The 16,983-nt window shown below is 37.2% G+C and overlaps 1 protein-coding gene across 1 annotated transcript in view; it reads left to right on the top strand.

The window, feature by feature from the left end:
- LOC124613513 (proton-coupled amino acid transporter-like protein CG1139) overlaps nucleotides 1-12,435 on the top strand; it is a 102,398-nt gene extending 89,963 nt beyond the window's left edge. The window contains exons 8-9 of the mRNA XM_047142223.1: nucleotides 10,129-10,304; nucleotides 10,546-12,435. Coding sequence (XP_046998179.1) covers nucleotides 10,129-10,304; nucleotides 10,546-10,793 — 424 coding nt within the window. The 3' untranslated portion in view covers nucleotides 10,794-12,435. The remainder of the gene's footprint in view (nucleotides 1-10,128; nucleotides 10,305-10,545) is intronic.
- Nucleotides 12,436-16,983: the final 4,548 nt, after the last annotated feature.

Raw genomic sequence — 16,983 nt, 5'->3', positions numbered from 1 at the left:
CCATCCTACCATCAGCCTTCCACCTGGCCAACGCTTATAGGAAGGGAAGGTGGTCATCTTTCTCCACCTTCATTGTGAAGCGAATATTCGGGTGGATTGTATTCAGATGTTCCAAAAAGCTGTTTGAATCCTCATTTCTATGACGCAAAACATCAAGAGTATCGCCTACATATCTGAAAAAGAAAACATACAGATTTCAGTGTCTCCTATTCCAGTGCCATTCCTCGAAATACTCCTTAAACAATCGAAGTCATAATGCTAACAGTGACTGGTAGGTCAGATGCACGTTGCCCTGTCGACTAGAAGTGAATGGCGGTAAATGAATTCGCAATTGCGAATGAGAACAATCATCAGCTGTAGAATGGAATGGCGACAAGGCAATTTGTGCTGGACTTGGAATCGAACCCGGATTTCCCGCTTATCGCAAGTAGTCGCCTTACTATTTGGCTGTCCGTGCACCACCCACGACCGGACCCAACCTTCCATATGTCGTCAACCATGCATCTAGAACTTGTACTCGAACATCCATTATGTATATTCCCGTACAGATCAGACGTTCTACTTGAAAGTCGCTTGTCCGGTATCGGCAGATAAATACGATATTGCCGTGCCGATGTTATTCTGATTACAATGCAAAGTTCCTTTGGGCATGCATGCAATATCGTATAGAAGTGAACGGGGTGAGGGACGAAAATAACGAGGAGGCACTTAAGTCTACGGCACTCTTGCTTTATACAGGTAGCATGAGTGTGTCTTTTGATTACAGTCTCAGATTAGAATCATTTTAAGGTCTGTAAAGGACGATCTTTGTTTGTATAATGAGGTGTATTGGCGTATCCTTTGCAGCTGTGGTACATCGTACATTGCCGACACCATTAAAAAAGACTGTGGAAGACCAGTGTATTGAGCTTAACTAGCACTTACGCTTTGACACCTGAGGATATCTGCTCTTGCAAAACATTCCGTATGACGACTGGTGAGTCATCGTATGGAATGTAATAACACAGATGCTTTCCGTCGTGCACTTCTAGTTACTGGGATCAAGTTGTTAAGAAAGCAGCCGAGGTTAAATTAGCAAATCATCTTATAAGTGTAACGGAGGGTTTGGATTAAATTCTTCTTAGAATTGTACTCTTCCCCTGGTCAATCAACAAAGGGACAGAGTTCATGCTGGTTCCTCACCCAATGCTTAATAATGGCGTCGGTCGTCTTTGGTAGTGTAATGGTGCTAGTGTTTGTGATGTTTGTGTTTTCTTTCTACATATGTCCTGCAAACCGAGTTTTTAAATTTTCTTGCATACCTCCTGTAGGTGCATTTGTACCTTAAAAGTGACGGGCTGCGAACCCGTCGAAATATCGAAGGTTGTCGAAGACGTTACTCGACTGCATTCCTGTAAGTTGTTTGAACATCCCTTTGCAGTAATTGGACTCCGAAAGTAGCGAAATTGTGAATATCAGCTCGCTCTTTTTCTTCACGAGATCCAACACGAAGCATATTGTGGTGACCAGCTTGAAGCCAAGCTCCTTGGTTTCTGGGAGGCATTCTGCATAGTTCTGCACTGCTTACTAGAGAATAAAGGAAGAGCATACGGAATATGTAACTAACTACGTCACTGAATGGAAGACTTCCCAAGAAATATAGCTTAGAAAGCCGTCCTCAAAAGAAAACACCTGAAGACAGGGAAGTAGGAAGCGTTTTTGGATACATTCAAGGATGTGTTACACATGTAAGGGTGTGTTGTATATACAATGATTTGGTGGATACTATCGGGAGCCCCAAAAGTCTATTTGCAATAGTGATGTTGTCGTTTACCTTGTGGACGCAACTAGATTGTATCGTGCTATATATTCCCTGCCATTCGCCACGTGTAACCTAAGATAGTTTGTAGAAGGGTTGGGGTCTACGCAGGAGTCAGGAGTATTTTTAACATTTTGTAAGTAGCTATAAATAAGTTCCGTTTCTGACTGTTGAAAACTTTTCCTCTTATTAATATAGTGGGCCATTACCCTCATACTCTGTAAGAAAGAGTGACACATTATTTTAACCACTTCATTGAAGCCACTGAATATTTAGCAACACAAATGCAGGAACAAAGTTCCTATACTTTAATACACACCTCATAAGATGAGATATGAACACAAAAAGCAAACCGAAAGGAAAATTGTTATTCAAAGGTTAGGTCATGGAGCTGACACTAATATTTAGCTGAATAAGCAAACAGTAAATTAATTTTCTTCTTGCTTACAATTCAGTCACTTTGAACTCGAAAACAGGATTTTTCGCTCTTTTTGTGCGGACACTAAAACGGCATAAGCTTTCAGACGATCTCTGGCAGTAGTACTTCTCTGCCATGTCTTCACTCTACGCAGTTTGCTGAAGGAACGCTCTAGTTGCATGCTGTGTGGACAATATGGTTTGGTAGAATATGAACAACCTCCTTACCGCTGGTGAAACATAGTTCCCACAATTATATCACGGAGCTTTGTTTTCTTCCAAACACTTCTTATTTGATCAGACGTCATACCATAATCTGACTTCTGTTTCCAAGTTGTCGATTTGCTAAAACTTTTGGAAATTTTTATGTTTCTCGTGAAATTTTCTGTCTTCACCTTTTACGTTACATGTGTGTGAAGAATTTCATCGAATAAAAATATTTCTTTATCTTTTTCAAATTTTGTGATGTGACTGTAGAATGCATGTATGGGTTGCAAATTGCCACTTCAAAATAGTCTTCGGGAAATGAGCACTGGAAGTTCAAATTGCATCAACTTCTATATCTACATGATACCCTGCAGTTCACAATTAAGTGACTGGCAGAGGATTCATCGAATCACCTTCATGCTACTTAACCACTATTTCACTCTCGAACAGCATGCGGGAATAACGAACACTTAAATCTTTCCATTCGAGCTCTGACTTCTCTTATTTTATTATCATGATCATTTCTCCCTATGTAAGTGTCCGCCAACAAAATATTTTAGCATTCGGAGGAGAAAGTTGCTGACTGGAATCTCATGAGGAGACCCTACCGCCGGCCGGCGTGGCCGTGCGGTTCTACGCGCTACAGTCTGGAACCGCGAGACCGGTACGGTCGCAGGTTCGAATCCTGCCCCGGGCATGGATGTGTGTGATGTCCTTAGGTTAGTCAGGTTTAAGTAGTTCTAAGTTCTAGGGGACTGATGACCTCAGAAGTTAAGTCCCATAGTGCTCAGAGCCATTTGAACCATTTTTAGGAGACCCTACCGAAAGGAAAAACGTCTTTATATTAATGACCGCCACCTCAATTCGTGTATCATATCCATGACACTCTCTGCCCTATTTCGCCATGATGATACAAAACGAGCTGCCCTTCTCTGAACTTTTTCGATGTCCTCTTTCAGTCCTACTTGTTGCAGATCCCACTTCACGCAGTAATACTCCAGAAGTCGACGGACAAGCGTAGTGTAGCCAGTCTCTTCCTGCAGATTTTGGAATTATATATCTATGTGAAGTCCCATGCAATCTAATTTTTCTGCCTCGAAAATGTTTGTGAGTTCGTCATTAATTGCTCTCTGCTTTTGAAAACACTGGATAGCAGGTGTGTCTTGACGTACCTGTTGAGTGGAGAGCCATATCAGTATACTGGCTCAAAATGGTTCAAATGGCTCTGAGCACTATGGGACTCAACTGCTGTGGTCATAAGTGCCCTAGAACTTAGAACTACCTAAACCTAACTAACCTAAGGACAGCACACAACACCCAGCCATCACGATGCAGAGAAAATCCCTGACCCCGCCGGGAATCGAACCCGGGAACCCGGGCGTGGGAAGCGAGAACGCTACCGCACGACCACGAGATGCGGGCAGTATACTGGGGATCGTTCACTATTGATTCTAGATATGAGAGATACCTTGATGTAATATGTTGACAAATAATAAGCGTAGCTGATGACATTGTGTTATCTAGTTGGCTGGCACGTGATCTAGTGTCTTGGTTGTTTCCACTGTTATTCCCAAACTGAGTGAGGTTGTTCTTTTTTGTTAAGAAGCTATCTTTGAGTACCCTGATTGATAATAATATTTGTGTGGACACCTAGTTTCACAGATCACTGGAATGTTAGGTATCGTTCTCATATGCAGTACACTTTCTCTAAAGGACCTAATAACTTCTTTTATTGTTGCGACATTGTTACGAATTCCCTGGACATTGTTAAGATCACTGAAAACTAAGTTTAGTCTATACTATGTCCAGGCGAAATAACAGATCAAGGATATGTTCCTCTGATTCTAGCCTGAACTGCAGTTTCATGGCTTGCCATCATCGAACAGTCATCAAAGGTCAAGCTAATCACCTTATTCATATCAAGGCCCAAATTTCCAATCATTTTTAAAACAGTTGAATAAATACCCTCAGCGTCCAACGAAACTAGTTCTGAAAACCCTAAAATTTCTTCATTTAGTGTAAAATTCAATTTCTTGCCTGCAAATTGTTCTCACCGAAAGCTGTTCTTTCCTGTTAATGTCAGACGTTTCATCGGGCAGTAATGTAAACACTGGTGATCTGTTTACCTCATCAGCAATCTCGTTTTAAACCACAGAACCACATGTACTTATTAAATTGTTTTGAGCACTGTATGCAGTATATTTTACTTCTCAAGAATGGTTTTGTAAGTGATCCTCAAACACTTTGTCGCCACCACTTACTCTAAACAAAATCATTTCCTCTAATAGATATGTCATTGGTGTCACAAAATAATAAAGTAGCAAGAATTGAGTTCAGTTGTTTTATTGGTATTTACAAGCTCTGTGATCTTATTGACTGTTCAGGTACGTTTTTCTTTCTCGTTTTTAAGGGCTCAAAATAACGTTTGGACTTACTTGTAAACTCGATATGCCAACTGCTCGTTTCATGGCCTCGAACATGTTCCTGAAAGGGTTTATAACATTGGTGATCTTTTATCACAAAAGCATCAAATATTATTCTTTTTAAAACTGGTTTGAAAAGAGTACGAAATTTACACAGCCATCCCATCAACATGGGCGAGTGCATCAGCCATGAATAATTTTCAAGCTGGGGTTTTTCTCATCAGTGTCCTTTTTGAAGTAATGAGACTGATTTAGAGCACATAGATTATTTAGTAACTGATACTTGACATCGTCTGACACTGAATGATTTACGCATTCTCGTAAATCAAAGCTTTGATTAACTGCTAATGGATGTAATTTCTCCGGCTTATTGACAACAGAGAAAGGAGTTGATGGGTTTACATTATGGCAATTACACTTCTGATAACTAGCAAAGGTGGAGATTCTGCTAAGCAGAATGCTTGTGTTGAGAATAAACTAGAAGTTGTTTGAGATGCAATTTCGAAGTTAAATCTGGAACTTCTATTGAATTGTCGAGGATCTTTTTCAGTGTAGCAGAAACTTCGTTTTGTCGAAAGAAATTCTTCATTCCATCCCTGTAATAAATAAAAGGAAACTTAACTTCAAAATATTAAACAGTAACCACTTAAGAGGATCTCAAACCCGACGTAGTAAACCGACTTACGAATTTTGTGTCTTTTTTTAATCAGATACAATTAAATTCATTATTTATGAAGAAATGTAGTCACCTGAGAAAGTGTAAATATTCTGAGGCGATGCGACGAAAGATGAAGGATAATGAACACTACGTAACAACAATTATGTTTTAATTATCTGCACTTTCCAGCTATTTATTTGCATTTATTTAAAAGTTGTTTACACTTGCACCATACTAAGACCAAATGAGAGTAGGAAGCTACAGACTTATAGTGAAAAAACTTGGATTTTGACACGTTATCAGTGAACATGCACATAGTTGTTTTTTGTTGTCGTGTGCACTCGGTTTGGTTTGGGGAGGGGAGGGGGGAATGATTCGTCAGCGATTTTGCGCTTGTACACTCTTTCTCGCTGTACAGCACCCCTGGGATCACTTGAACTCATACAAAAAAATGAATTACCTGTGTAAGAAAAGCTACGTAAAAATACTTTAAGGTTGAACCACGTCTCCATAAAGCCGACTGTTAAATCATTTGCTTGAAAGAAAACCACAAGGTTGCACTATATCGTTTCCTGTCCCTGAGAACTAGGGGATTCGTGGCCTCCCCGAGCCCCAAGGCAAGGGCAGCCTTCTCACACATCATATGGTACTTTGTGAGGTTTTGACTTCTGTGATGCTCTACTCAAAGCACATTTCGCAATGCCAAAATTGAATTTGCATAAAGATGAAATTCTCACTCACCAAATTCAGTGCCACAGGATGACGGTAATGTAGCAGTTTATGGCATTAGTGCCGTGTTACATATACTAAGTAGACTGCACAAGAGTTTGCAACGCTTTTGTGATGACACAAGCTACAAAATTACACGCAAATTCTAATCAGCAGATATAATCAGCTATTGTGTGTGACTTTCCCAGGGCCTCGACGACTTCAGCTTCTCGATCATAAGTTGTTGTACTTCGATCTCATTATCAGCTACTTCTGCACAACAGAGAGAGAGAGAGAGATAGAAGGGGGGGGGGGGAAGAAGAAGGGAGAAGTGTGTGTTAGTCGACAAGGACACACTGTGACGTAATGTAACTCAGAGAAAACCACAGGAAGAGAATTAAGTGCCAGAATCAATTATTTTTGTAGAGAGATTAAATGCTGCAAATAGCTTGCAAACCTTTGGCAGACATCTGCTATACGACCACTTTTGTTGCCATCCTGTGTAAAAACAGTGTTTCAGGAAAAGAAAGCTATAATATACAGATTTATCTGAGTAACAATAACATTCCTTTTATGCAACTACATTAATGCAAAATGTGAATGAGGTAAGATGACAAACGAGAAGGCAATACCCTTTTTTGAAGCTGATATGTCAGAAAAATCATTACTTAGTGAACCCATAATACATCAGTTGCATCTGCAATGACTCTGGCCTTTTTTAGGTAAGAGTAATTGTTTTAGATGAACAGAAGAACATGTTCCGTATCCTGAAATAATTAGTAGTATACATTGATCCGATATGGTACTGGAAATGATGCAGGTCGTAAGTTACAGAATTTACCTAAGGAAACAACATCTTTGTCCATAATACGTTACTCCACAGGAAAAGTAGCAGAAGCTCTACCTGGAGAAGACTAAATGGAAGTAAAAATAAAAACAGATATATTTTATCAAACTCTAAAGAAATCAAACAGAAGATGTCAGGTCTAAACATTGCTCAAACTGAAAATGGTAATGTGTTTTTAAAATTCAGGATAAAAATAAGTCAGAATGACAAGAAAGTCTCATCAGCCAGAAAGCCTGAAACGAAGATTATGAGAGTTTACTTAAAAATAGAGAGGTTGTGATGTGTGTGTACGAGGAGCTCCAAAGATATATGAGGTAGCATTTCCAACAAGACTGGTCATATTCTGAGAAAACACGGTGTGAAATGTGTTTTTGGCCAACATCTAAGATTAAAGCTCTTTTACGCTCTCTAATGGGTTATCTTGGCTTGTATTAGTATCTCCTCCAGTTTTCAGAACCATGGACTGGAGAAAACAGAGTACTTTTGTAAACAGCAAAATATGTTGTCCATATTTAAAAAATGAAGGACTTGAACATCTCTAATGGAACATTGCAAATATTAAAGGGTTGAGAGTTTAGATCATACTTCAAAAGAAAAAAAAACATATTCTGTTAAATAAAATTGTTCGGAAAAGTCATCATGCGGATATGTGATGGTGTAATAAAAATTCAGTCAGAAAGACAATTAACAACTGTAAAAGTATTTACGAAAAACAATATAAGATATGTTGCGTAGATACCATTTCCATCGGTTAAGATGACATAACAAATAACAATGGAGAGAAAACGTTGCGTTCTTTCGAAGTCTTTGTGCCCATGTTTGAATACCTCAAGAGATGAATCAGAATCAAATACACCTAATGAAAAAATGCCATTTTAGGCGCTATTTCAGATTAGGTGTAAGAAGCTGTTCGTGGTATGAATAAAGGAAAAGTATCTTGAGGTGACGCTGTTTAAATTCAAAAGCTTAAAGCAGGAGCAAAAGTTTGAATAAAGTTGCAAAATTGTTTACAGAATGTCTGCAGAGGCAGACAATTCCCAATGACTGCAAGAACTCGGTCCTTATTGTGATTCACAAGAAACAAGACAGATAAGAGACAAAAATATTATTGACATATCAGCCTCCTTCCCAAAACATGCACTAAAAGCACAACAGAACCTAAGGTCTTAATCCTGCAAAAGAAGGCCTTGGCTTCAAAGGTGGATAGAGTAAAAAGGAGCATTTGTAATGCGTCAACTAAATTATAGAATGGATCAATGAGTATGAATTACCACTTTTCCTGGGATTCATAGCTTTTTAGAAGGATTTTCACTGAGTTATAATGAAGTCCATAATTGCAGCCTCTGAGAAACAAGGCATTAATTGAACCCATGCGGTAATACTGAAGGATATGTTCGTCAACACTAAAACTTCCGTTAATGTTTCTCATGTCACTGGGAATGTTATAACTGAATGAGCGTCAAGTAATAAGATAGCGCTAAGAGTATCATTAGTTCTGGAGAAATGTTTTAGAGCCCTAAAGTGAGAAAACACAGAAGGAAATTCTGTTAATGGGACATATCTCAAAAGCCTTCGTTTTGCTGATAGCATTTTTCTCTAACTGTCAGATGTCTCTAGTAGTCAAGTGGAATACGTGCAAATTTTTTTCAGATTCAAGACAAATATACTAATGTATGTTGAAATGATACCTTGCTATATATGTCAGTCCTTTTTAATTTGTGATTGATGAAATATCATGCTAGACGCCAACAATAAATAAATAAGGAAAAGCTTATTTCCTTTGACTCTAGTATGATTAATCTTCAGTAACGATTGGAAGAACTTAATAGAGCAGGAACGACATTGTGACTGAGATCCATTTTCGGTGAACACATCAGAACTAAAATACCACACATTAACAGTGTAGTTATAGTACTATGGGTAGTTGATCAGTTGGAGCAACTGGATGGATGGGAAAAGAAATAAATAGAAAGAGTAAAAATGGCCACACTGTTTTTTTGTAAACTAAACAATGTTTTCAAATGTTCATCAATTGGATTTCCAGCTCCTTGTATTTACCTATTCGCAGTTAAAATTGTTGGATGTAAGATCCGCCAGTTATGCAAAACATCGTTTTTTACAAGTTTTCAAGCATGTTTCAGCACTTCTGTGCCATAGTCAGTGGCTTTCTGTTTTATTTAATCTGCAATGTGAACATTTTTACCAAATGATTACTAAATTGCGGGAATATTTCGTTCAAACAACAATTTGTTGTCTGAACGAAATATTCCCGCAATTTTGTAATCAACAGTTTACATCCAAAACTAAACTTACAATGTGTCTGAACAGAAAGGTTTGCAATTAATTTTTATTGCCAGTTTCGACTTAACAGTAATGAGAGATGGACTTTTAATGCAAAAACGATTCGAAAACGGAATTTCTCAGCGAGCTCCCAGAAATTCACCTTGGGGACAACGATAATAGAAAGGAATACAAATAACTGAAGCAGGGAAACGACTGAAGAGAAGAACGAATGTATTACTGTAATAAACAACAAATGAGAGTGGGTGGTACATCCTGCCCGGCAAATTAATAGTGGACGAACCAAGAAAGTCGTTCGTTGCATTCTAAGAGTTACGAAAAGACCGAGACGATGCCTAACCGAAGGTAAATGGTTATTATACAAACAGGAAAAACTTATACAGCATGCAGAAGTCTAGAGGGACCTAGAAGCAGATGTCAGATGGCTGATGACGATGACGATGATGATGATCTAAGTATGACAGATTCTGTTAGAGACTCCAATTATGCTAATTCTGCTACTCTTTATTCTGCTCTTATAATGTGACAACGTTTTTTGCAGTGGTATATTGTAGAACCTGATAGCAGTCATTGTCTGTACTTGTTATTCTAAGACAAAAATGTAGAATTTCGTACAAAAATGTTACCTTTACTCAGCACCATAAGAAATAGTTACTTTTTATTGCAGATTCATATAACTATAGGCTTAAAATATAGTGTAAACCTAGAATATATTCGATTATACTCTAACTGAAAGTGTAATGATATTTTTTTTTACTTTTTGTTTCAGACTTGCACAGTCTGTTAAAATAATGTTGGCTATTGCAATTTTCGTAACACATAGTCTCCAGAACTATGTGAATATTGAGATCGTGTGGAATGGTTACCTACTTGAAAAGTTTGAGAAACATCCATATAAAATGGTTTTTGAATATCTCACTCGCATTTTTCTTGTCACTGTTTCGTGTGAGTATTACAAATTTCATACACAATAAAGTTGTTGTAGTAAATTAAGTCATAGTGTTTCATACATATGGAGGAGGGTACAATACTAACTATGAACTTGCTAACTGAAATTAAAGTTATGATGTTGTTCCAGTTCATAGAGATGAACATATTTTGTAATTACCTAGATAATCATAGCCATTCTTTTTTATATCATGAAGAAATCGTGGGATTCACAGTATTTTCTTTGTTATGTTCACAGTTGCTTTGGCAGTGGCAGTTCCAAATTTGGAGCTATTTATATCTCTGTTTGGTGCACTCTGCCTGTCAGCTACTGGTATTGCTTTCCCAGCCATAATATATTGCTTTAGCATCTGGAACGAAGAAACAACTCAATTCAAGTTTGTCTTGTTGATAATGAAAACTGGTTTTATAGTCTTGTTTGCTGTGCTGGGACTTGTTTTAGGAACTTACACATCACTTTTAAACATTGTTATTGAATTCAGCTGATGTCACTGAAGAATTCACTGAAGAAGGTACAATGGCAGAGGTGTTGTCATGGCTGTGATTGAAAGTGAATAGGTTTAAGCAGGAATAATCAATGATTGTTTCTCCTTATGCAATATGGCGTTCAAGAAATTGTCAGTTACATATACATGTCATAAGTTTCAGTCTGCTAAGTGAGCGGTGAAAGTATGAGTTCATGGGGCACATACAGATCCAAAGATGGTTCGAAACTGAGACAATATAACAAAAGATGCACATAGAAAGTAGTTACCATATACATAGAACATCTGAGGTGCTTCTACAAATGGGTTTCAGGTGTTATAAAAGTAAGTTCTAAAACCTGTGCACTACGAAAGAATAATGAATTAAATCTAAAAACCATAGCACAATTACATCTTATGGAGAACTGGATTGTAAAAGATCCACTTTCAAAATGTACATTATGATAAATAAAGTCAACACTAATTAAAAATTTCAATGTAGAGTGGAGTCATCACCAGCACACAAAAATAGTTATTGTGTTCTTGTGAGCACATTTCCCTGAAGATCTGTCATAAAGAAATGCTTTCAGTGACCCTAACCTTATACTGAAGTCTCTGCCTAAATGAAAACTTCCTCTGTAAATAAAATGGATACAGGATTGTCATAGAATATTCTCTCAAGTCTCAGATGAACAAAAATAAATGTTTTTGTTCCATTTTATTCAAAGATAGCAATATGATATATGATCAGTATGCAGGTGTAACTGCTCATGACCTCAGAATCTAAGAAATACTTCCATTATGGAGTAATCGTAAGATATCAAAAGTTAATGACTAATTTGGCACTATAAATTATCAAATGTATGAAGAAGTAACTGTACCAAGTGTACACCAATATAAATTTAAAAACCACTGTTTAAGTTCATTGCAAGTCACATTAACTGGAAAGGAAGTATACACTGCAGCTCCATCAGATATTTGTGATTTAGAATGACAATAATAAAAATTCTGAACTGGAGAACTTGGAAACCTATCGGGAAATTTACCAGTTACTATCATTTTTAATAGAAAACTGAAGGCCATTAACATATAAATAGTCTGTAATTAGGTGAATACTTCGTTACAGCCCTAACAATAATACACATGGTAATGACAGAACTATTAATAAGAAAGTATTAAATACCTAATCATTGTGTTAACAAGCTTTCAATGTAACTGTGAAATTTCTGTTACATATTAAATAATATTTTACAATTACTACTCTTTGTTTGTGACTGTAACAATGAATGTTTCTATCAGTATATAGGAATGTTTGTTAATTTTAAACTCCCTTAATTGATAAGGATATAATCTTAGTCTTCCTGCAGGAGAATTTATTTATGCAACTGCCCAGTATTATGACTGACTGGCATACATCGTCAGTATTACACATTTTAGAGTGAAAATTGATGTACTGCCTTTAATTAATAGTGATGACTGTCAACATAGAAAGCTATATAACTTTCATTATCAGTAGAATGTTTTCGAATAGATTTGATTACCTTATTGCTAGTCTGATACATTTTTGTCTGTCTACAGAAAGAAATCTACTCTTGTATGTTATTATTATTCGGTATGTATCGATATGCTGTAACTGTGAATGTTTATATATTGTCTTATTCCTGTATGATTATTGTGACTGATATATTATTAATGTATGATTTGAATAATATGTATCTGTTCATACGCATTTTTCTTAGTACTCAGATGGACAACTGCTATTAATGGTGAAAATATGTACGAAACAACAAAAGATATCCCTTTTCAGAAGTTTGAAAATACCTAACAGAAAAAACTGAGGCAACAACACTGACATTATGTAAGAAGATGGTACACTGACAGTTGATATAATTTTGTGTTTTATTATACAGCTTCACATAAAGCTGCCAATGGTCATTGAGAGTTTGTCGAGTTATGATGATATTTGTATACATGTTAAATCATAGCTTGCTATGAATCATTTTATTCCATTTACATTCTTCCAGTATTACTGTTCTGTGAAGTTACATCGATACCTTTCTGCACTCTACACAAATATCTCTCACAACAGCTACTCAAGATGCTGCTACAAATACAACAATACAAATCAGCACCGTATTACTTCCAGAATCAAATGTGAAGAAGTATTCTGTTTGAATCTAAAGTACGCTGCAAAAAATCATCATACTTTGTTTCTTGCATGAATTGAAGAAAGTATGTCATGTATTAAATACACACTAAACATTATTATTCTGTTATTTAACTTTTCAGCTATTAAAGTAAATGCTCAACCTTACATGCAGCAGCTACCGGATGACCCAAGTACGTCAACAGATACTATCACCTACGTAAAAATGGTAAACTGGACCAAATACTAAATTTGGCATACTCAGAAAAGAGTTTTCTAACAGTTTAAAGGATCATTAATACATCCAGTTTACAAGAATGGTGGAAGTCAGATGTAGATAACTCTATCGGAAAGTCTGTGCACTCTATGCGTTATTTTTTTTTCTTCAGACTGCCTTTCAGCCTAGCTTTCACCTCTCAGCGACGAGAAGATTCGCCAGAAACGATGCCACGTTAAACTTTAGGTTCTGATTCCCTGGTTGCATAACTGGATTGCGTTAGGGACATGCAAGCCACTGAAGTCGCTACATCTGAAAGATTTGCGCCAGGCTATTGAGCCTTTCGAAGCTATTGCTATTACCAGGTTTTAGTTTAACTTAACAGTTCAGGTCATCACATAATTCAAAGAAATTTGAGAAAGAAAAATGTGTTATACAAATTCAATGAATGTGAAAACTGTGCTAGAGACAACATTCTAAACTAGTGTATCTCCTGCACAGAACAAAAGGAGTGTGCCAAAAGAAAGCCTTCCACCTTAGATCCGAAAATTGGTGGTTTATCAAACAAATTTGGCAGTCTGTTGAAACCCTAATTCAAATAAAATCTGCAAAAATAGTGAACACTTCTCTGTACGATAATAACTCATAAAAGCAAGTAGGCCACCTAACTGGAGAAGAATAGGTAACAATTCAAAGCTGATCAGATTCACAATAGCTCCCACATCTAAAAAAATTCTTCAAATTTGTAAATCCAAACAAAAAGTAGACACACTCTAAATTTCAAGAAATTAGATGGTCTGGACATATATCACGAGTGTATCAGATATAGCCCCTAACGACGATGATGGTGATAGTCCTCAAAAGTTTCGGATTCTATCCGAATTTGACGCGACAATTTTACCGAAAACTTTTCCTCGAGGACTCCGTCGCGAAAGACTTCGTAAGCAAACATCATGAGCAATTTTTCGGCCTTGCAGCAACTCAGTTGCATGGTACTATTCCATCACTCCTGCCTTGCAGTTTCCTTCAGGCTTGCGTAATTATTACGTTTCTTGTTCGTTTGTTTCGTGTTTGTGTTACTTGACGTCTTCTTCTTATTCACCCTCTCTTTGCCTCGAAAGGTAGCCGTTTGTAGGGAACGTCTTTCATACATTGGAAACTACACCACACCTTGTTGAAGTCACTTTTTGATTCACAGTCAGCCACTTGTCCCCTCAGCCAGTGAGGACGACGCTTCTTTGCAAAAGAAGGAACTAGCTGATGGCAGCACTGACTCCGCTGCGTTAATTTATTTCCGTCTTTAGTTTGAAATATAAAGGCACTCTCGTTTCATCTTTGACCATGACCAGCACGCTATAGCACTTGTCTAATATCCGAAACGGGCGCATTCGACCAGCCGCCTTTGGTTTAATGGTAACACTGCAGCAAGCAGCAAGCATTTCACTTGCGTTCGTATGATTGGGATCCAGGATAACATTCAAGTAAGGTATAATCGTATCTTTTTCGGGTGTTATTTATAATGCAAAATCGTGCCACTGTGATTCTTAACCTTTCGTAAAGTTATTTTACTATCTTCTTTATTTGTAATCCTTTGATATGATGTTCGAAAGCGATTTTAGATATATTGACTCGATGTTTACTTATAACCACCACGGCTAATCAGTACATCTAATCTGCTTGTGGCTAATACTGGGTTTCTCATACACTTCGACCTCACAAATTCATTACTTTACGTCTTTTTCCTTGGTCTTCCAATTCTGCCTCTGTATTTCAGTTTTTGAACTTGGTTTATGGGAACCGTGTTCCACACACTTACGCTGCATTTTGCTCAGGAGTTTCATTAAACATACGCGCCGTTCCTGCGTTTATATTTCGGAAGAAATGTTCAGCAGTCCAGGAAAATGACGCTAAAGCAGTTCTTCCAGACATACTGCGGCTGAGACGACGCAATTGCAAATAATCATGTTCACTACACAAGTTCCATGTTTTCAGGTTACTAGTCAGGCTACGTAACAGAAGACAAAAACGTTTGTCACTGCACAAAACGTATGTATAAGATGTGATTTTTATACTTTGAGTCTGTTTAGCATGTGATTTGCAGTCCATACTCATGTTCAGTATTCTTTTAATGTTCAGCTATATTACTTCTGGATAACTTTCCCCACTGCAATTCAGTCTTCAGATCGCGGTATCAGTGGCTCATATTCACTGTCTGAGGGTACATTTGAGGGCATATAACCGGGTTCATAACTTTGTATGAACGCTCGTGCTAGTTTTGAAAGCAGTGGCAGCTTACAACCTTTAATTTCAATTACTTGATTTCTTGCTGGAGTGGTCACTGTCCTCTTGAGATGTGGCGTAGTCAGTGGTGTCTGAAAGGAATTTGTTCTTCCAAGTTCATCTGAACATGTACTCGTTCCTACCCCTATCTTCTCAAACATCATCTATTTTCCTCCATGACCACAATTTCAGTACATCTAGCCATCTTTCCTCGTCTTGGAAATTCCAGGTCTCTATCCCATATGAAGCCATGCTCCACATACAGCTGTTGAACAGACGTTCATTATTTAATGCACTAGAAGGATTAAAAATTGATGAAAGGAATTTCGAACAGCTGCAGCTGACTTTGACCAAAACAGGGTCAATCGTTGAAATTCTTGGGAGTACTTTCCATTTGTAATCAAGACAAGGGATTATCTATTCAATTTTCATGTTATATGTAGAAAAGGTAATTAGGTAACCACTGAATCGAAGTCAAAGTATAGATGCCTAAAAGAATTAAACTTGAAATCACTAACATCTGCTAAGACACAGCTATAAACTCTAGAAATCAATCACAAATAATACTCTCAAAAACTGGGCCAATTATTTCATAAAACACAGCGATCTGCGATCACTTATGAAATTTGAGCAACTGTAAGTAGAGGAAGTATATGACATTGCTCACATATGGAAACTGAATCAGCAAGTAGCAGTAGTTTTAGTGTTTTGCGTGTGGACAATCAGCAGACGTCAGTGTTACGAACCAAGTTGTAATGTATTTACATTGCCTTTGTGCTTGCAAGTGGTTGTCCAGACTTACTCTTGATGACTCATTGTATGGAAAAAAGTAGGAAATAAACAAGCTAACAAAATTAGCACATGCATAAGTAAGTCTAGAACACATGTCCAAAATTTATTATTGGTTTATACGACGCAACTTTGGTTAGATAATATGGTACGTACATGGTTCGCATAGTATGAACTGTATTCATAAATTTGATATTTCTTATTTTTTTATTTTTAGGGAACAGAGAGAAAAAGCGCCTGTCAGTGATCTGAAACGAACATAAAGTTAGCCGTACAACGTGTTTTACAGCAAAAAATCTACGTTCAAGTTTCGGCAGAATGGCACAACGTACAAAGAATTACTGTGCGTAGGCTAGTTGTTGGTTTAAGAATGAAACCACAAGTGCTCAGCTTGCTCTCTTGTTTGCAGCTTTTATGAAAGTCATGAACAATAACTGGTAAAAATCATGAACTCACTACCAAAGCCAATACCACGAAAATCTCCAATTCTTTGTGATCTTACAGAAAGTATCATGCAGACGAAACAGCGAGCTGTGTACCCGTTTAGTACGTTGTTAGGCTACAATAGACGGGTTGACAGGTTCAGTTAGTGAAAATGAACCTCATGTCTTTCGTCCTTCTAGGATATCTAATTTGCAATTATTATAAGCAGTGTAACTGTGATAGCTAATAAATCACTTTGAAGTTGCCTGAAAAATGAACACTATTAAATCGAGGGCCTAACCAAAAATAAACTTTATTAGTAAAGTAAAAAAATCTAATTAATTTACTGTAATCGTG

Source organism: Schistocerca americana, chromosome 4, assembly GCF_021461395.2.
Source record: "Schistocerca americana isolate TAMUIC-IGC-003095 chromosome 4, iqSchAmer2.1, whole genome shotgun sequence".
NCBI lineage: Eukaryota > Metazoa > Arthropoda > Insecta > Orthoptera > Acrididae > Schistocerca > Schistocerca americana.
This window is presented reverse-complemented; position numbering and strand designations above follow the sequence as displayed.